The 21,285-nt window shown below is 41.0% G+C and overlaps 1 protein-coding gene across 4 annotated transcripts in view; it reads right to left on the reverse strand.

Moving 5' to 3' along the window:
- Positions 1-21,285, reverse strand: part of MRTFB (myocardin related transcription factor B) — a 127,710-nt gene that overhangs the window by 15,195 nt on the left and 91,230 nt on the right. For 3 of the 4 annotated variants that reach the window (XM_065891912.1, XM_065891909.1, XM_065891911.1), the window contains exons 7-10: positions 10,534-10,668; positions 7,121-7,371; positions 2,328-2,460; positions 549-1,535 (exon numbers count right to left, since the gene is read on the reverse strand). In XM_065891912.1, the coding sequence (XP_065747984.1) occupies positions 549-1,535; positions 2,328-2,460; positions 7,121-7,371; positions 10,534-10,668 (1,506 nt within the window). The remainder of the gene's footprint in view (positions 1-548; positions 1,536-2,327; positions 2,461-7,120; positions 7,372-10,533; positions 10,669-21,285) is intronic. The other variant, XM_065891913.1, reaches the window with a different exon arrangement.

Below are 21,285 nucleotides of genomic sequence, written 5' to 3' on the forward strand. Positions count from 1 at the left end.
GGCTTTTAAGAACTACATTTAGGAGGCAGAGCACAGGAGTGGGCGTGAGAGCAAGAGCTCTGCAGTCCGAGGCCTCGGCTCGAGTGCCAGCTCTGACCTTGGACAACTTATTAAACCTCTGAAGCCCCCGGGTTCCTTTCTAGAAGGGGGCTTTCTCACTTGGGTCTTCTGGGAGAAGGGAGGATTAAATGAAGCATGCCATCTAAAGTATCTGATGCTGTGCCTAGAACACAAAAAGCACTCAGGACAGTAGCTGTCATCATTATGAGAATGCCACTGGTATTTTAAAATGCCTACACATAATAATACTGTGCTAGGGGTGAAAGGCAGCAGAAAGGCAAAAGCACCCCTTGTTTGTTTTTACTATATAAAAACAGTGCTTAGCTGTTCGCGTTTGTGAATAACCCCCCAACACGTGCACACGTTTCCTGCAACCGTGAAGCCTGACTTGGCTGCACTTATGAAGCAGCTCAGCTCTGAAATCTCCATAAGCAATTCCTGGTCCATGCAAACGGTAAGGCAAAGGAGTTAGAAGACACACTTCACACCTGGAGTTTGAGGCTGCCTACTGGGAGCTGCACTGAGGTGACACCGGAGCCCTGGATGGACACGGGGAGCAGCAGCTGCGTGGTGTGCGTGGTCAGTAAAGCCTGTGGCTGAGCCACCCCGGCAGGTGGCTGGCCCTGGGAACTCACGTAAAACTGCGGGACGAGGCTTGGTGGCTCGGCCGGGGCCACGGGGACCTCTTGCTTGATCACTATGGCCTTTTTGGCAACGAGGGTCTGGCCGGCCACTAGGCTGGGGCCGTCGGGGACCAGGGCCTCGTCCTTGGCGGCGGGAGCGGTGCCGCCCCGAGCCTGGTCTGACTTGGGGACTGGAGGGGCCGGGGTGCTGGGCGGGGGCTCCAGTGGCCGCTGCTGCTGCCCTCGTTTCTCCACCTCCAGCTGCATCTTCAGAACTTCCACGAGCTTCTGCTCTTGTTCCAGTTTCCGCTTCAGCTCTTCGATCTGCTTCTCTTTCTCCTGGAGCTTGCGGTCCTTCTCGGCCGCGTCGAGCTCCAGGGTGGACAGCGTGCTGCTGGTGGGGCTGAGGCTGTCCTCCGTACTCGTGGCTCGCAGAGGCGACGAGCACAGGAACTGCGACGGGGACATCATGGTCATGATCTCGGTGAACGTGTCCGCCACGCTCGCGTCCTCGGCGCTGAGACTGGACTGTTCAGAGGGTGCGGGTGAGATGGGCAGCGGGGAGCTAACACTGTCCACGTGGGCTGTGCTGCTGGATCCAGCGGATGGCAGCTCTCCCTTGAAAGTGGAGCCTGAGCTGGTCACAGAGTTCTGCAGTGTTGTCACTGGCAGGGCCATGGTAACTTCTGGGTTACTGGGGACGATGGCAGACGTGGACAGGGCCACGATGCCACCGGTAGCAGCACCACCGCTGTTCATTTCCTGGTAGGGTTTCAGGCGTTCAATGAGGTCCAGTTTGGTGCCTGACACCGGAAGACCCCTTAACTTCAGTTCTGTCTTCAGCTCCGACACCTGAAGTACAAACAAATAAGATCTCTTTTTTCGTATTATGACCTTCTCACAAAACTTCAGTGCACTTTTGAGATGGAAAAGGTGCCTACATCTGTCAGACATCTCCGTATTACTACATATATGAAAGTGGGACAGTTCCTTTTTCTTTTTTTTTTTAACACACAAAAACACACAGAGCTGTAGACCTAAAGGACTCAAAAGGCCCTTGATAAAGCAAGGGTTATTAGAGGGTAATTCCTTTACTATATCAAAAGATTTATTACCAGAAACGATGATGCTAACAGTTACATTTATTGAGCAATTACCATGTGCCAGACACTGCCAGAAGTGCTTTACTCTTTCAGTTACTCTTCACATGAGGTCCAGGTATTATGATTCCCGTTTTACAGATGGGGAGAGGGTGCATCGCTAGTGCAAGCTACTGCAGATAACAGAAGGCTGAGCGGGGGTAGAGCCCAGGAAGGATGGCCCTGGAGATCGTGTTCTTAACTGTTACATTTTCCTGCTTCTCCCAAACTTGGCAACGAATAGGGAAGAAAAAAATCTGCTTCTGGAGTTAGGAGTGGTGTGGTGCTTGCACATGGCATTTGCTCAATAAGTGGAGATTTATTCCTGGTCATTTTAAAGGAAACTTAATGGACGCAGAAAGAAAGGACCTCTAATAAAGGTTATCCTATTGGTGGTAAAGGTGAATATCTATTAGGAACTACCTACACCTGCTAGGCAAATCTGGCAAATCATTTCCATTTTTGTGGTACTTATGGGTGAAGAAACCCCACTTGCAATGATCACCTTTAAGTCATCCAAGCTAGAAGGCAGAGGCCCTGGCTTTCTCATAGGAGCAGATGTATTCTGTCTTGGTGCGTTAGATGTGGTGTTGTTCAAAGCTGGATTCCCACTGTTGTTATTCTTGTCATTGAGTGGCCTTCAAAGGAAAAAGAAAGTTAGAGTTTCTAATAACATAATTTCTGGGATTGACATAGCTCCTGCCAACAATCTGTTAACTTACGAAGAGAAAAATACCTGGTCGTGGATTGGCAGACTCAGTATGGTAGAGACGTCGGTCAAATTAGACCCCAGTCAAAATCCCTGCAGGTTGTGTGTGTTGTTTGCTTGCTTGGTAGAAATTTAGAAGGTGATTCAAAGCTTTATATGGAAATGCAAAGGACCAAGAACGGCCATGACAACTTTGAAGTAAAAAAGCAAAGCTGGAAGCATCATACCACCAGATATCAAAATTTATGGTGATGCTGATGCAAGGACAGAACAACAGACAAATGGGAGAGATTAGAGAATCCAGAAACAGACCCCCAAGTACAAGGACCCTCCAGTCATCACAAAGGCGACACTGCAGTGTGGTGGTTCTTCTCATAAATGCTAATTAGGCTAAATGGGATATTCACACAGAGCAGAACAGGGCTTCTGATCAACCCCTACCCTCACACCATCCCAAAACCTAAATGTGAATTGGAAAACAAACTTTGGGAAGAAAACTTAGGATAATATCTTCATAGCCTTTGATAAGCAAAGATTTCTTAGATAGGACACAAAAAGTACTCACTAAATTTAGGATATCTTTCAGAGGGTGAAAAGTCAAGCCCCAGGAGAAGATTTTGTAATACGTACTTCTGACAAAAGCCTCATCTAGAATACACACAGAAGTCTTGCAAATTAGTAAGAAAAAGAAAAGCCCAATGGGAAATTGGGAAAATCGTGAACAAGCATATCACAAGAAAGTATATCCAAATGGTCGATAAATATGTGAACAAGTGCTTAACCTCATTAGGTATGAATTACAGAATAGACAACAATAAAAATTAACTGCTGCTGTCTGCATCAGGAAAGATGCATCTCACAAACATAATGTTGAGTGGAACTGACCTATGGGATAGGAGTCAGGACAGTCACTGCGGGGGATGCAAGGTGGTGGTAATGGAACGGACAGTGCTCCGTTTCTTGATTTAGGTGGTTACAGGAGTGTGCTTGCTCTGGCATCCATTTTCACTTATGATTTATGGACTTCTCTACCATACACTACATTTTTAAAAGCTTATTTAAGAAATATTGGTGAATCTGTTGCACTAATTTCCCGAAACTCCTTTCCACGTCAAAGCCAGGTCCTCCCGACCCCTTCCGACTGTAATACTCCTGGCGACAATGGCATTTCCTTTTCTGGCTGGTTGATATTCATTAAAGAAAGGTGCACATGGTGGTTGATACTGTACAGCCAATTCCAGTGCAGCCTCGGGCTTTACTGTCAGTGTGAGCTTTGGTACTGAAGCCAAAGAGACCCTGAATTCCATGTTTTGAAATAGGGATCTAGGTCATGGTGCCTGTGGGGCGAGGTCCATGGCTGGATGAGCTTTCTCAAATGGGTTTTAGGAAGCCTGTGTTTGAAGCCAGTCCTGGCCTTGTCAACAGCTAATTCTTGACATACATTTGAGTCTTTTTAAACCTGACTGCATTTTGCTGAAATTAAATACTTGAAGTATTCGAAATGAAGTTTCTTGAAGTTCGGAGGAAATGACAAATATTTGCAAATGTATCACTATTCTTTCTAAAAATTCAACTTTTAAATCTTATTTTAGAATTACGAAAACATTTTAATCATTGTTTCTCAGCCTTACATTCATTATTGTCCCCCCGAGAAGCCTTTTTAGACATGTTTTCCCTAATCACTCTCCCTATGAAATTTTAATACCGTAGATGTACTGCACTTTTGTCCACATACTATGTATGTAGGTCTATTCTTTATTAAATAAAAAGTGTAAAATTCCCTCCAAGGAACTTTTGCTCCTTTGCGAATGATAGGCTCTCCTTGAGAATGCGTGATTTTAATTAATTATTCTATTCATGTTGTCTTTTTGGCTGAGATTCTACAATACTCTACTTGTTACTACGATTGACAGTACAGTGTTGAATTCAACTTTTAAAATAACTGAAGTAAGTTGGTCTATTTTTTTCCCCAAATCAACCAGAGGGAAAAAAGGGGGATGGATGCCTGATGAATGTGATCACTGTGTAGCTGAGGATCCTGAGGTCCAGAGACCCTCCAGGACCCTTCCTTTCCGTCAGCGTGTGGCCACTCTGGGACTAAGGCCCCATGTCTTCAGGCTCTTGCTTCTTCCAAGATACCAAAGGGCTGTGTTATCAGTAAAATTCCACCGCTGCGGGCACTAGAGAACTGCCACATTCAGTTTCTTGTATGGAATTTCGGTAAAAAGAAACAACGTGTTAGAAAATAACATCTCCATTTTTAGGACCTGGAAATTAAACAAAACTGGCATTCCCTCTTTGGCTGGTGCAATAAGACACAAAAATGAGGGCTCCTTCTTCCTCCTAGTTCTTGGATCTTTTGGGATGATGCCTTCCTGGGGCAGGAGGCTTGGTTACTTCAGTGGCAGGAATGTCTGAGGAGGAGAGGGGGACTGAAGCCTTCATGGAAACACAAAGAACTTCAGAGTTCAGGTACCTCACACCTCAGATGTTTTCTTCCCATCTACAAAGTTGGCCCCATACAGACAATTTCTTGCATTACAGAAAAGACTATTTCATGGACAGACACCACCTTTTATGGGATTTGCAGTTAAGTTTCCTCATCTGGGAACGGGGTCAGGGATAACATCAACAACTCTGAGGGTCACTGTGAGGAGGACGCTGAGCACACGCTCAGGCACCCAGAGTGGCACCTACACGGGAGCCATCGTTGCCGTTATCCTCACTGGTGCCCAGTGGTGGTGACGGTGGGGGCCGCCTCCCCGGGTCCTGGATGAAGCTGTAGAGCAGCGGTGGTTTGTCTTTGATACTCGTCCAGTTCTCTGGCCTTCCCTGGGTCCCTTCCAATGTCAACAGCTCTCTCAGGCCTGCTTGCTCTTAAAATAATAACATGCTACAAAAATTCTTTCTTCCTTCATCTCTGTGCCCTGGTGTTTTCGATTTAAGTACTTCACAGGAAGGCCTGAATGACTAATAGGTCTAATCTTCCTCAAGATATTTGTATCTTACAAGGAAAAAGTGAATTGATAATTATTAGCGTAGGAGGAGATATTTCTTAAGGAGAAGCTTTTTAGTAAGTCTTAATCCTTTTCTACTCCTAGAAAATAGGGGCTCTCCATGGAGGAGTGCTCAGCCTACGTGTGGAAAACAGAAGTAAAGCTTCTATAGATCATGTAATCATAAACTGAGTGCATGGATCACAGAGTATCATTTTTCCCTGTCATGAGATTTTGGATCTTTTTCTAAAGTTCCTTTTCTCGAGTTGACTGTAAATATTCCTTTTTCCTGAAAAGTGAACGAAATGAAGGACAGAGTCCTTGCATTTTTATCTGTTTCCCAGAAAAGGGTACTGAGGATTTGTTATCTAGAGATTTCCTCTAGTACATAATTAAAATTAGCTGTGCATGTCCTGCTATGAATTCAGTCTCAGAAATCGTCAGAACTTAATCCCTTCTGTCCCTCCTGATTGGGCTCAAACTTTGGAAACCTGTTCCTTCTTCACAGTTATCGCTCACCAAGACCTTTTACAGTCTTTTGAAACATCTGTCACCTGTTCCTGCCTTCCCATTATCAGTGCCCTTTCAACTTCTTGCATCTACTTTATCGCAGAGTTTCTAACTGGTTTTCCTATGTCCAGACTCCCCTCCAATACTGGTGTCAAACTGTTCTTTCATGCATTTTGATTTTACCATGTCACTGTGGCCCTCTGAAACATCCACTGCATCAAGATTAAAGTCGTCCCAACTTCATGTTCCTCTAGACATTGGCTCTACTCAAATCTGTCTTCCACTTTTCTTAAAAACTGACCACATTCTTTATTCGGGCCTTTTTTCCTCACCATGTAACAAATAGGCATTGTTGGCTCTATACTTGCACTCAGATCATTCCTCTTTGCTTGGAAGGCTCCTTCCCAAGGTTCAGGCCCTTTACCATGTAAATATCCCGCCTTTTTCATAAAGCTTTCCCTGACCACTGCAGCCTCCAGCTTTTATGCTCCTCCGTCTTTTTTTTTTTTTAAACTGTTTATACCAGGTTTACACTTTTTTTTTTTTTTTTTTTTTTTTTTTTGCGGTACGCGGGCCTCTCACCGTTGCGGCCTCTCCCGTTGCGGAGCACAGGCTCCGGACGCGCAGGCTCAGCGGCCATGGCTCACGGGCCCGGCCACTCCGCGGCATGTGGGATCCTCCTGGACCGGGACACGAACCCGTGTCCACTGCATCGGCAGGCGGACTCTCAACCACTGTGCCACCAGGGAAGCCCACCAGGTTTACACTTTTTATGCTTTTCTCATAACGTCTAATACTATTCAGGTAAAGAACAGGCAGATCTTTCCTGGATGAATAATTGTGAAAAGTCATTTCTAACTCGAAAGGTTCAGAACCTGTTCTGGAGGACAAAAAATGGACTGGAAGGGAGGCTATTCTCACTGTGCTGGCTTCAGACACTGTGTGAGCTTTGACGGTAATAAAATGAAAAGAATCACTGAGCACAAGTAAATCACAACATCCAACCTTTAGCAACTAATGGTCCCTCATCAACAACCACAGTCCACCCCGCTTTAAGGAGCCGGCCTCGACCCCAGCCCGTACTTGAGGGGCGCAGGCAGGATGGTCTGGTAGTTGTAGTGCTGCTGCTGCTGCTGGCTGAGGATCTGCAGCTGCAGGAAGAGCTGCTGCTGCTGGAGCAGCCGGGCGTAGTTGGAGTCCATGGGCGGCTCGCTCTTCTCCCCCTTCTGATCTGGCGGGATGTACTGGTGGTACTTCAGCTTCTTCACCCGGGGCTTCGGGTCCTTGCACTTTTTGCTACGGTGCTTGTCATTTGGATTCTTGGGATGGCTTTGCTATTTTCGAGAAAAAGACAGTAAGAAAATTCTAAGAGAATGCAATCCATTGTACTGTGTGCCTAACTGATTTGAAAAGAAAACGCAATGCACCTTGGAAATCGGTGTCACTGCTCTGGAGAGCAATACACTAAATACATTTCAAGAGCTGTGAGAACATCCGAGTACTCCCTGTGACCAAAAATCTTGCTCCTAAGGACTTACTTCTCCTGATGCATTGGTCCCTTAGACTAAGGACAAGATGCTCAGCTCAGCATTATCTATGCAAGTTCAACAAACATTTACTTTGGGTCTCCTGTGTAGATATTGCCTAGTACTTACATATACTATCTCCTAGTGAAAAACAGGTCTCACACTAAATATACAATAGGGAAACGATTAAGTATACTTCACCATAACTATGTCATATTTTATGGTCATTAAAAAAAAAATCTATGGTGAATATGTAAAAGCAGAAAAATGCTTCTAATGGGAATAAAGCAGAATATAAAGCCATGAATTTCTATGGCAAATATGCAGAAAAAAGAATACTGAGTAATGTGAATATGAATTTTAAAAAAATTTTCAAAAATATTACATTTTTATTTTGAAAATGGGGTGTGAGACCCTGTCTTATGATTAAGAATCAGATGACTTTTCTGAGTTCTTTTCACCTCCTCCATTTCTAAGTTATCAGATCACTTTCTACTTTTTAGTATTCAAATTGTAAGATAACTTCATCTGAAAAAATAAGTCCACCAACAAAACAAAGCAGCACAAAACAACAAGGTAGAAGATTATTTCTAAGATGCTTTAGGTAAAATACCCAACTTAGTGAGAAAACTCTGAGAAGTACTAAATTAAATATAGCTATCAGTGTGATCATGTTATGTAAGTTCACATTCAAAGAATTAGGACATTGCAAAAAAAACCCAGAAAATAGAAATAAAGAAGAAAAGAAAAATCACCATATTCTGTATATCAGAAATCGTCACTATTAATCTTTACTTTTTACTGCTTGGCCATCTCTCTTCAGTTGAACCAGGTTCCTTGTTCAGTGACGTTCAATTTTCTGCCCACAGATGTCCTCACAGCTACTCCCTCACCCCCTTTAGATCTCTGCCCAAATGTCATCTGCTTATTTGACCAGAGCACTCTACTTAAAACAGAAACGTCTCCCCTTGCCTCCATCCCCGATCTTCACCAACTGGCACACTCTGTGTTTTATGTCCGTTCACCTCCAGCTCCTGTCCAAGGCGGAGGTACTGTGATGTTTTCTTCACTGCTTTATCTACTCCTCGTACCCAGAACAGCACCTGGCTGGCACCTTCTGGTGCACACAGAAGGTGCTCTATAAATATCTGCTGAATTAATGAATGATAAATGTGTATGCTAATTAGAAATCACTTGAATTATCAGGCACTTAAAATACATCACAATGTTAGAAAATATTCTTGTCGCTAAAACAGCCTCCTCCTGCAATCTCACAATATGAATCAATTCACTGTCATCTGCTTATTTTATCAATAATAAATTTTATTTCTAATCTTTTCAGACTGATCATAAAATGAATGGGGTCTGGTTTAAGAAGGGTTGACTATAATTGTTATGTAGTAAAACAAGACCCAGACACAGTCAAGAAGGGGACAGAAATATAATAACCAGCATTCCTCAGACTAAATTGGCTGTTACCTGTTAGCCTGCACATGTCTATTCTCTTAGGACTGAGGATGGGAAATAGCTTTCCTCATAGAAAAACCCCAAAGAATTGTGGTCTGTTTCCTAATGTGTACCTATCCTTTCCTCTACTGGCAGAGTTCCCAGGATAGTCTACTCAACCCCTCGGTCTCACATTCTTAAACAATGCCTTTTGCTCTAGAACTAAAGCCCTCCTTAAAGACAGACACTAGTGAGGAGCAGAAATTCAGAGAGCAGGAGAGGCAGCGAACAAATTCTCAGTATCTGCAGGGAAAGACGGGTTGGCATTCGAACCCCCTTTGTGCTATTGGTGGGACATGCTGGGGGTTGTGGGAAGAGGAGGTAAGAGCTGATTTTACTGGCACAGTTACACTTGCCACCCTCTGGGATTTCTGGTGAAGACGGTGAAATACACTGGTACGTGCCCTGAAGGCATGGACACCTGGGCACACGGATGAACAAAAGTGCCTTCTCTCCAGGGAGGTCAGGACAAGCACAGGTCCTGGGGACGAGGGGAGTGAGGAACACGCCCCAGGCTAGCTGCCTTCTAGGAGTGCTGCAATGGCTAACTGGGGAGGAAGGATGAAGGCCAGACTGGGATTCGGAGACGGGGTCCTTCTGGCCTTGTCACTTCCTCACTTCTCTGGGCCTCAGTCTCCTCATCTGAAAGGTGCTGAGAGGCTTAGCTAGCTCTCTGAGGTCCTTTTGCAGTTCTAAAAGTTTGAGATCTGTGTTCTGCTAGTTTTGGCAAAAGTCACATCTGAAATGATTAAACTATTCCTCAGTTTATAACATGCCCCCCCTTTATTTACCGGTTCTAAACACACGTTAAAAAACTTAAAAAATGTATTATATATTGAAAATTTGAATCTTCCTCGGAACTTCTAACTGAATTATTTTGACCAAGTGAAATGCATGGAACAGTGCCACAAATCTGCAGCTTGTCTGAAGAACTAATCAAGCTGTATCAGGCCAAATCTGCTAAATCAAAAAAATGTATTTGCTTCTCAAAAACCTTTAACCTGTCACATATCTGCAGTACCACTGAGTTTGACCTTGTGTATAAAGCCCCAAATCACGTTACCATTACAGGCATCTGCTTGTGAGATTCATGAATCCCAAGTACTATAGACTGTCTCTCTCTCCCTTGTTTGTTTCATCTTAGTGGCCTGGGTGGAAGCAGAATTGGGAACTGCTGATAAAATGATTCCCAAAGTCTTTCTGCACTGCTGCAGTCATTTTATACAGACTGCATTTTGTGCTGTTCTTCTGTGACCATCGAATGAGAGGTCATTTGTTGACGGTGGTGGTGGTTTCAGTTATGAAGGCCTGGGTGAGCAAGTCCTCCTGTGGTTTTGTTTTCAAGGCTTCAGGCTAAAAGGCAGGCCGGGCAACGTGGACACAGCCTTTGTCCTCTGTGCTCAGGGCTACACACCAGAGTTGAAGGTAAAGACGCTCAAAGCGGCGTGCATGCAGGGTACCCACCTTCACCAGTGCTGGCCCAGGCTTTGCTGAGGACACGGTGTTGGTGGGGAGGACAGGCGCTGTGGACCGTGTGGGGGGCTGGTCTGCAGTAGGCGTTTTCAAGAATTCAGGAACTGCTGGGGACACTGAAGTAAACTGGTGGAAAAGGCAGAAAGGGGACAAGTCTGTGAAATCAATGACAGTGAAAAGAGAAAAACCAAAATTATAAGGGGATGACCTCATTTTTTAAAAAGTCCACTAGAAAAGAAACAAAAGAAAAATATAGTGTCATGTCTGAGACCCAGATGGTGGAATAACATGCTTTACGTCCGCCGAGCCAATGATTTAGTCTTTGCCCCGATAGCAATGAAAAGCTAAAGCTAAATAAGGCTAGACTGACAAAACTCTAGTGTTTTCTCAGAAATATGGCCAGAACTGTCCTTTTTTGGCAGAAAAAAAGTCCAAGACTCCTGTAAAAATGATCAAAACAGTACATGGTGCTTGGAAGGTTTTCTTGCCCTATAGGTCACACTAATCTGGGCTAATTCAGATACGATATTTAGTCTATGAATCCCTTCGACCACACCCCAGATCCACCGTCAGGAAGCCTCTGGTAAGAAAGCTTCCACTTCCTGGAGGCCCACTCCACGCATGTGTCCTTCAACGTGCTTTACAGCTTCTGCTCCCATCTCCAAACCTGACCAGCACTCTTGTCAACCATCCCATCGCCCTCCGCCCCTCCCATTTCTTGCAGCAGGAGAAAACCTGAAGAATATATTGATAGGATTGACCTATGCATTGACAGTCCCCTCACACTTAAAGCAAGAAGTGAATTCATTGCCTAGGCCAAAATAAGCAATGACTGAATCTCAATGTGGGGTCATATATTAATAAAGGAAGCATCACAACCCAACAGACTATTCCCACTAGCAATCTTCTTTAAGTAGATTTTAAGTATTCACTTACTGGAAAGAGACAGTACTATTGTAATAAATCAGTTAAACGTTGCACTGATTGCTACTTGGACCCAACAGCCTTATCTTAAAGGAAAATGGCTTCATCATTTCCACTTCCCCGAACAACTGTCCAATTCATTATAATAATCAAAATCGGTTCTCTTGTCGAAGCATTTGGGTTTAAAAAATAGCAAACTGTATTTTCCCTCCTTAAAATAAATGACCTGAAAACTCAGAGGGCTATTAGCAGCAAGAAATATGATGCTTGGCACGTACTAGTTACTCAATAAATATTTGTTTAATGGGTGAATGGAAATTCCTGGTGGCGTTACTCACGCTGGGTCACGCCCTCCGGCCCCGCTGAGCCTGGGAGATGGGTGTGGGTGCAGTTGACTGTCCATGCCCATGTCGCCTCTCTCCCTGAGCTTTGTTTTCATTTTGCCACTGATTTCAATTTTAAGTAACTGTTAGTAAGTGTTGATGGTATAAAAGACTTGACTTTTTAAAGATGGCAATTTCATTTTCAAACAGAAATGAAGGAACTCCTCCATGAGTCTTGACACCTATGTTCCAGGGTGACTTCTGTCCCCAAACAGCCCCGAGACAGCCAGCTCCTCAGTGAACCTCCGAGATGTGCAGTGAACGATGACGGCCAGCTGACCCCTGCTTTAAGGGATATGGTTTTATGTTGTTTTCCTTTCACTTTGTACTTTTTTTGGAAACGAGGATGCTTATCTCTGGGTCAGTTTTCACGCAGGGGAAGAACATTCTTTGGCTATTATATAGTTGGCATGTGAAGTAGAACCAGATATTTGAATTCTGAAATATAGGTATGTATATATTTCCTTGCAAATAAATTCTACTAACCTGGCAAGCTATTTTTTACCAGCCCAGCCCCTGCTGACTGATAATGATAGTAATGATTTATTGGAGAGCAGTCTTAATAATCTGAAAAATAACCCAGGTACATGAATGTGGTATCAGTTGTAATATCTATGAAAACGTTTGGCCTGTATTTCTAGACTTTGCCTAACTGACTTCAATCTTGATTACTAATACTCCCATCTTATTAGCTTCTTTGGTATTTTAGTGTGACTCTGCTACCCAGAAAACCACAGACTTCAGCATAATACAAGAATAGCTCAACTGAGATACACTGATTGTTAACTTTACCTAATCTGAAGATAAATTCTGGTTAAAAAGGGAGAAATATCTAAACGCTTCTTTACATTTTGCTGGTCTTTTTTATGTGCCTTAGAAAGGACCGCCCCCTGCCCCCGCCCCAATCTTAGACCATATCTAAATGTTAGAATTCTAGTGGCTAGAATTACCCCCAAAGTCTAAATATTAATGTTGTTGAAATGATAGTATTCCAAAAAGGACCACAAGAATATCCAAGGCATAGAGGATACTACGCTTATTTTGTTCCACAGTAAGTTGAGCAATATGTTAAAATCTTAAAAGAGTCCTTTAAATATGTTTAAATTGACACCAAGATCTAAATTCACCTTATGGACTATCAAAATTTAATCTCAGAATGATCTTTTCTCCAAAGAAACAAAAAAGCTTAAAACTGTGCTTTGTTTTACTGGATCTGATACACTGTTCTCACCATAACTTCGTCTCATGACAACACGGTTCTTTGTCATCATAACACCATGAAAGGAAATGTCAGGAAAACATTGTCGTTTACCAGTGGGTATTTATGCTTTAAATAAAACTCAAAATAAAGCACTTCAAATTTTAAAGACTGATCCTTCTCTTATTAGAAATTACTATGGAAAAGTTCTACTACAAAAGAAAAAAGAGCAAGTGTTTAAGCTGATTAGAGTTTTATAATATTTCAGGTATCTGCACTGGCTCCTTCTGAAAAGATGACACATTTGCCAAAGACCAATCATTCTTATCTGGTAAGTTCCGTTTTTATTAGAATTCCTTTATGCAGTCTAGAGGGATAGAAACTAGCTATTTAAAAACAAAACTTTTTTGTACTATAGGTTTCAAATCTACAATAAATGTGTTTTTAATTTAGGATGTAGCAGAGATCTTAATTAAGATGGCAGAATGCAAATTAGAAATTCAAGATGCAGTTATTCTTTAAATATTTCCATATTCCAATCCTCAAATAAAATGAATGAGTTGAATACAAATCAAAAACATATGCTTTGTATATTTAGTGGATGGATATTTTACGTAAAATTCTAGCTCTGTTAAAACATATCACCTAGCATTACCCCTTGTTTCTGTAATATATAGTTATAAGTTTAAGTGTTTCATTTATAGAACAAGTAGCTGAACATTAAAATCTACTGGCACGGACTTCCCTGTGGTTCAGTGGTTAAGACTCTGCACTTCCCATCAACAGAGGAATGGATAAAAAAGATGTAGTATACATATACAATGCAATATTACTCAGTCATAAGAAAGGAATGAAATAATGCCATTTGCAGCAACATGGATGGACCTAGAGATTGTCATACTGGGTGAAGTAAGTCAGACAGAGAAAGACAAATACCATATGATATCACTTAAATGGGGAATCTAAAAAGAAATGATACAAATGAACGTATTTACAAAAGAGAAATGGACTCACAAACTTAGAGAATGAACTTAAGGTTACTGGGGAGGAAGGGTGAAGGGAAGGGATAGTTAGGGAGTTTGGGATTGACATGTACACACTGCTATATTTAAAAAGGATAACCAACAAGGACCTACTGTATAGCACAGTTGGAACTGTGCTCAATGTTACGTGGCAGCCTGGATAGGAAGGGAGTCTGGGGGAGAATGTATACATGTATACGTATGGCTGAGTCGCTTTGCTATGCACCTGAAACTATCACAACATTGTTTATTGGCTATACTCCAATATAAATTTAAAAGTTAAAAAAAAAAAAAAAAGACTGTGCTTCCAATGCAGGGGGTACAGGTTTGATCCCTGGTCGGGGAAGTTCCACATGCCGCGTAGCACCACTGGCACAATAGCTAGTGGACTTTTAGTTGGTACTTGAATACCTGATTAGTACTGAGCCTTCATGTATCCCTCATTTTAAAAAATCGATTATTTTTAAAAATTGTGGTAAAATGTACATAACATAAAATTTACCAAACCATTTTAAAGTGTATAACTGTATGTCATTACGTACATCCACGTTGTTCTGCAACCGTTACCACTCTCCGTTTCCAGAACTTCTTCATCACCCCAAACTGAAACTCTGTGCTCACTAAACAACAATATGCCATTCTCCCCTCCCCGCAGCCCCTGACAACCACCATCTACTCCCCGTATCTATTAATTTAACTACTCTCGGTATCTAATATAAGTGGAATCATACATTTGTCTTTCTGTGACTGGCTTATTTCACTTAGCATAATGTCCTCAAGGATCATCCACGTTGTAGCTTGTGTGAGAATTCCCTTCTTTTTAAGGCTGAATAATACTCTGCTGCATGGGAACCACATTTTGTTTATCCATTCATTTGTCAATGGACACATGGGTTACTACTACCTTTTAGCTATTAAATAACAGCCAAATAGTAAATAATGCTGCTATGAGCATGGGTGTACAAATTGCTGTTCAAGTTCCTGCTTTCAGTTCTTCTGGCCATAAACCCAGAAGTGGAATTGTTGGATCTTATGGTAATTCTATTTTTAACTTTTTGAGGAACTACCATACCATTTTCCATAGCCGTTTGCACCACTTATTTCACAATTCCACCAACAGTGCACAGGGGTTCCAATTTTTCCAGATCCTTTCTGAGAACTTAATTTCTGTTCTTTTTGATATTCTAACAGTATGAGGCGATATCTCATTGTGGTTTTGATTTGCATTTCTCTAGTGATTCGTGATGTTGAGCATCATTTCATATGCTTGTTGGTCTTTATATATCCTCTTTGAAGAAATGTCTGTTAAAGTCCTTAGCCCATTTTAAAATCAGGTTATTTATAGTTTTTGTTGTTGATTTGTGGGAGTTCTTTATATACTCTGGATATTAGCCCCTTATCAGATACACGATTTGCCAATATTTTCTCCCATTCTGTGGGTTGCTTTTCACTCAGTTGATAGTGTGCTTTGATGCAGTTTTTAATTAATTAATTAATTATTTTTGGCTGCATTGGGTCTTCGTTGCTGGGCGCAGGCTTTCTCTAGCTGCGACAAGTGGGGGCTGCTCTTTGTTGTGGTGCACAGGCTTCTTATTGCGGTGGCTTCTCTTGTTGCGGAGCACGGGCTCTAGGCACGTGGGCTTCAGTAGTTGCAGCACACGGGCTCAGTTGTTGTGGCTCACGGGCTCTAGAGCACAGGGTCAATAGTTGTGGCACATGGGCTTAGATGCTCCGCAGCACGTGGGATCTTCCCGGACCAGGGCTCGAACCCGTGTCCCCTGCGTTGGCAGATGGATTCTTAACCACTGTGCCACCAGGGAAGTCCTGCACAGTTTTTGATTTTGATGAAGCCTAATTATCTATTTTTCTTTTGTTTCCTGGTGTCATATCTAAGAGAGCATTGCCAAATCCAATGTCATGAGGATTTCCCCTATGTTTTTTCCCTAAGAGTTTTATAATTCTAACTCTTATGTTTAGGTCTTTGTCCATTTTGAGTTAATCTTCATATATGGTGTTAGGTAAGGATCCAACTTCATTCTTTTGCCTGTGGACATCCAATTTTCTTAACACCATTTGTTGAAAAGACTGTCCTGTTTCTATTGAGTAACCTTGACACTGTGTCTAAAATCACTTGACCATATATGTGAAGATTTATTTCTGGGTTCTTTATTCTATTCCATTGGTCTATATGTCTGTCTTCATGCCAGAACCACACTGTTTGCTGTAGCTTTGTAGTAAGTCTGAAATCAGGAAGTATGAAACCTCCAACTTTATTCTTTTTCAAGACTCTTTTGACTTATTTGGGGTCTCTTGAGATTCCATATGAATTTTAGAATAAATTTTTCCACTTCTGCAAAAAATTGTCCTTGGGATTTTGATAGGAATTTGTACCGAATCTGTATATTGCTTTTGGGTAGTACTGACATCACCACAATATTAAGTCTTCTAATCCGTGAGTGTGAGATGTCTTTCCATTTATGTGTTTGGTTGATTTTTTGTAGTGATTCCTATCTCATTTCCTTTGTGTACATTCTATAGATATTTTCTTTGTTGTTACCATGGGGATTACACATAACATCCTAAAGCTATGACATCTAACTTATATTGACACCAGCTTCAGTTATTTACAAGAACTACTTTACAGTTATGTCTCCCCACTTTATATTATGTCACTAATTACATCATTATATATCATGTAGCCATTAACATAGATTTATAATTTTTGTGCATTTGTTACTTAAATCCTGTAGAAAATAAAAAGTGGAGTTATACACCAAAATTACAATAATACCATTCCTTATATTTGTCGATGTACTTACCTTTACCAGAGGACTTTGTATTTCTGAATGGCTTTGAGTTATTGTCTAGCATCCTTTCATTTCGACTTAAGGGCTCTCTAGCATTTCTTACAGGGCAGGTCTAATGATAATGAACTCCTTTGATTTTTTGTTTGGCTTTGTTGTTTTAATTTCTCCCTCATTTTTGAAGGACAGTTCTGCTGGATATAGAATTCTTGGTTGACAGTTTTTTCTTTCAGCACTTAGATATATCATCACAATATGTCTTCTGGCCTGCAGTGTTTCTGCTGAGAAATCCACTGATATTCTTACTGGGAGATTTCCTCTTATATGCGATAAGTGACTTTCCTTGCTGCTTTCAAGATTGTCTCTGTCTTTGACTTTTGACAATTTGATTTTTATGTGTCTCAGTGTGGATCTCTTTGAGTTTATTCTCTTTGGCATTCATTGAGCTTCTTGGATTTGTGTATCCATGTCTTGCCCCAAATTTGCAAAACTTTGGGTCATTGTTTCTTCAATTCATTTCTCTGCCCCTTTCTCTCTCTTCTCCTCTCGGACTCCCATAACGCCCATATTGATCTGCTTGATGGCATCCCATAAGTCTCTTAGGCTCTGTTCACTTTTCTTCATTCTTTTTGTCCTCAGACTCAATAATTTCAAATGACCTGTCTTCAAGTTTGCTGATATTTTTTGCTGTCTGAGTCTGCTGTTGAAACCCTCTAATGGATTTTTCAATTCAGTTAGTGTATTTTTCAGCTCCATAATAAAGAAAAACAATAATTTCTGTTGATATTCTCGTTTTGTTCATATATTGTTTCCCTGATTTCCTTTAGTTCATTGCTTGTGTTTTCCTTTAGCTTTTTGAGCATATTTAAGACAGTTAAAGTCTTTGTTTAGGAAGTCTGATGTGTGTGTTTCTTCAGGGATAGTTTCTGGAGATTATTTTGTTGCTTCGAATGGGCCGTATTTTCCTGTTTTTTGTATGCCTTTTTGTTTTTTGGTGGTGGTGGGGTGTTGTATCTTTGGTTTAAAATTGGGCATGTGAAGAAACATCCACCTCTCACAATCTTTGCAGACTGTTGTTGAAGACCTTCACTAATTTTATGGGCCTCTGGGCCTTGGGATTAACTCTGGGTTGAGGCTTAAGGTTTTGTCAAGTCTTTTCTGAGCATGTGTCCTGTCTGGGCCTAAGTGCATGGTTTTTTTGCTTGGTTCTGTTTATTAAATTTAAAAATTTCCCTTCATGCATGCCTGCTTTTAAATGTCTTAATTTCCCAGAGTCTCCCCCTAGCTTCTTCTCAGGGCCTTAAAGAGTTCTGCTGCATTCTTTGGCCTGCAATCTACTGCCCTCAGGTGTCTGGGCCTGCAGTTCCTCTACAATTTTCACATGATGTGGCTCCTGCCACTACCTTCTACAGCTTCTGCTAGCCTGAGATCCAAACTATGCAATTTCCCCCGTCTGAGTTCTGAGTCAAACAAGTCAGACACTAGTCCCTTGGCCAGCCCACAACAGGCCAGAATATTGCAAACAAATTCTGCTCTACTCCTTCCATCCTGAGGGAGGGAACTGGGTATTGGGCCACTTCCTCTGACTATGCCATGCTGGGAAGGGTGTGGGCAAGGTTGAGTGAAAACACCATGACATTTTCTACATTTTTGAATGTGGCTTTTTCTTGATTGGGTGTTTGGTTGGTGTAGATATCTGACTGGTTTTCAGAGCTCTTATAAATTTATTTTAGTCAGTCTGTAGTTTATTTAATGCTTCTGTGAGAGAATGAGGGCCTGGACCTTCCTATTCTGCTGTATTGTTGATGTGCAGTATCTTATATAGTGAGACACTGTTAAATATGCAAATACATGCACAAAAATCTCAATGTGAGCCTATTTATTTAGTACTTCTAATTTTTAATAGTTCAATTATAACCAATACTGCAACTATTAAAATAATTCCACACAGCAGAAGGGCGATTAGTCAGAGTATCACCAACTACTCTAATCATTAATGAATTTGTTACTTTTGGTGGTAACTTCATAACATAAAAATTTCATTAATACTTTAGGATCAACTTTGGAAAACCTAGAGCCAAAGTCCACCTTATTTAATTAAATACAGTCCTCTTTATAAAGTTGTCACATATTATTTATTATATTCTCCAGAATCATGTAGAATGTCTATTACAACCTTTGTGTGACCATGCTGGTGATTCACAGTGAGTTAAAGTGACCATTAGGGGCCAGAATGTGGAAGCATAATAAATATTAAAATTACTGTTATTCATTTTTGGTAAGTGAATGATGTTACTTGAGTAGACTATATAGCAGAGAAAAAAATGTTATGTATGTTATTTCTTGGGTAATACAAATACCAGTTGTCACTATGAGTCATAACAGGATGAAACAGGATGATGTTCTGGAAAATAGTCTTAAGAAGAATCTCACACTGTTGGCCTAATAAGAACAAAGTCATTAGTTCAAATCCCCTGCAGGCCAGACAGATGCTTTTTCATGATATCTGCCCCCAGATAATATATATAAAGTAGGTTGTTCAGTGCCTGAACAACACTGAAGTAAGTGTAATGGCCAGCAGATGTTGGCCATTATTTATCATCATCTCAGTTATATTCAATAAAGATTTATTAATTAATAAATAAATAGGAAAGGCCTATTCTGCATAATGCACCATTTTAGGCACTTTTCTGTTGGTCACAGGAGAACTGAGTTAAGAATTGGGATGGAACACAACTTCACAGTTATGTTGAAAACCAGCTCAAAAATCTATTAATAGTGGCAGACTCCTCTTGATATATACGTTATAAAAAGCTCCTCTTGATATATACGTTATAAAAAGCATAACTGAAGGGGTAATCATAGGAATTACAGTCAATATCTTTGATGTCCTATTCAGGCCTTTACTGATAAGTGTTTGTAATAAAAGTCTAATTTTGATTATTTAGTATATATGTACACGGCTTACATATTAGACCTTGCTTATTCTCTTTGTTAGCTTAAACCTAAAATTTCTCTATTATTTGGCAAAAGGTCATCTACCTGAAAGTTACTTGAAACAATGGTAAAAAATAGTTTGCCAAATTCTCCTAAGCTTGTCTTCCTGAAAATACAGAGTAAGTGTCCAAGAAGTTGCTTTCAGTACTACTTTGAATTTGAACACAGATCCTGTCAGATCATACTTACAGTTAAACATTTGGGTGTTTATAATAAATGATTAATTAAATGACTTAAGAAATCACTGAGAGAAAAGTCCTCAGATTAAAAGGACCAGTGTCACAGCTTGTGGTACCCATGTGTGGCTTGCTGGTCTTAATTTTCTACAGCTTTCCATTGTTCAAGAGTTGCTTCAGCATAAAAATAAATTGAGCTCCAATATGTGATGTGTGTTTCATTAATATTTTGGCAAATTCCTTTCCAGCTGTACTTTGATCAGAATTGAAAAGACAAGAGGAAAGTCCAAGGAAAAGCAGTTTTAGTCTCTTACAGACCACAAAGGAATAATAGATAGTTCAAAGAATTTACATTTTGAAGGAAGGTCGTGGTCGTGTTTACACTGTTCACATTGTGAGGTCATTAGCTTTTTAGCACTGGGATTGTAAAACAAGTGCCTGAAAAATCTGTTTCTTGCCTAGATATTATGTGTTAAAATTTTTTTTTTGGTAGGGAATGTTTCTTTTATTTGAACACTTTCCTGTAGGACTTAAACTTCTGGTATCTATCCATGTGTTTTGAAAAAGAATTAAGGAGATTATATGTCATAAGACATTTTGGAATACAGCAAGGCATATGGAAATCTTGAGCCTAATTTTCTCCCAACTAATTATCTTTAAGTATAACTTTTAAAGAACCTAGAAGAAATTCCCTGAATTGGTCTTGAACATTACAGTAAGCCAAGTAGGAAAATAATTGAACAGGAAAATTAGAAAAATGTGTTTAAGCCATAGGATTAAATGCACAGCATAAAATGATGATGAATAACCATATGAAAAAACTTCAGGTAAACAAGAAGCAAAGTGAAATTTATGTCAGAGCCACTCAAAAGTGTGGTCTGTGGACCTTTGTTACCTGCCAGTGACAAGGACAGGAAGTCTTAGGAAATTTGATGTCATCCCATTACTTTTATTTTATTTTAAAGAGGATTAGTCCACAATGCATTGGAAATTAAACTATATAAAAAAACAAACATATTGGGACTTCCCTGGTAGCACAGTGGTTATGAATCTGCCTGCCAGTGCAGGGGACATGAGTTCGATCCCCGGTCCGGGAAGATCCCACAGGCCGCAGAGCAACTCAGCCTGTGCGCCACGACTACTGAGCCTGTGCTCTACAGCCCGCGAGCCACCAACTACTGAGCCCGTGCCCCACAACTACTAAAGCCCTTGCGCCTAGAGCCCACGCTCCGCAACGAG

Source organism: Phocoena phocoena, chromosome 15, assembly GCF_963924675.1.
Source record: "Phocoena phocoena chromosome 15, mPhoPho1.1, whole genome shotgun sequence".
NCBI lineage: Eukaryota > Metazoa > Chordata > Mammalia > Artiodactyla > Phocoenidae > Phocoena > Phocoena phocoena.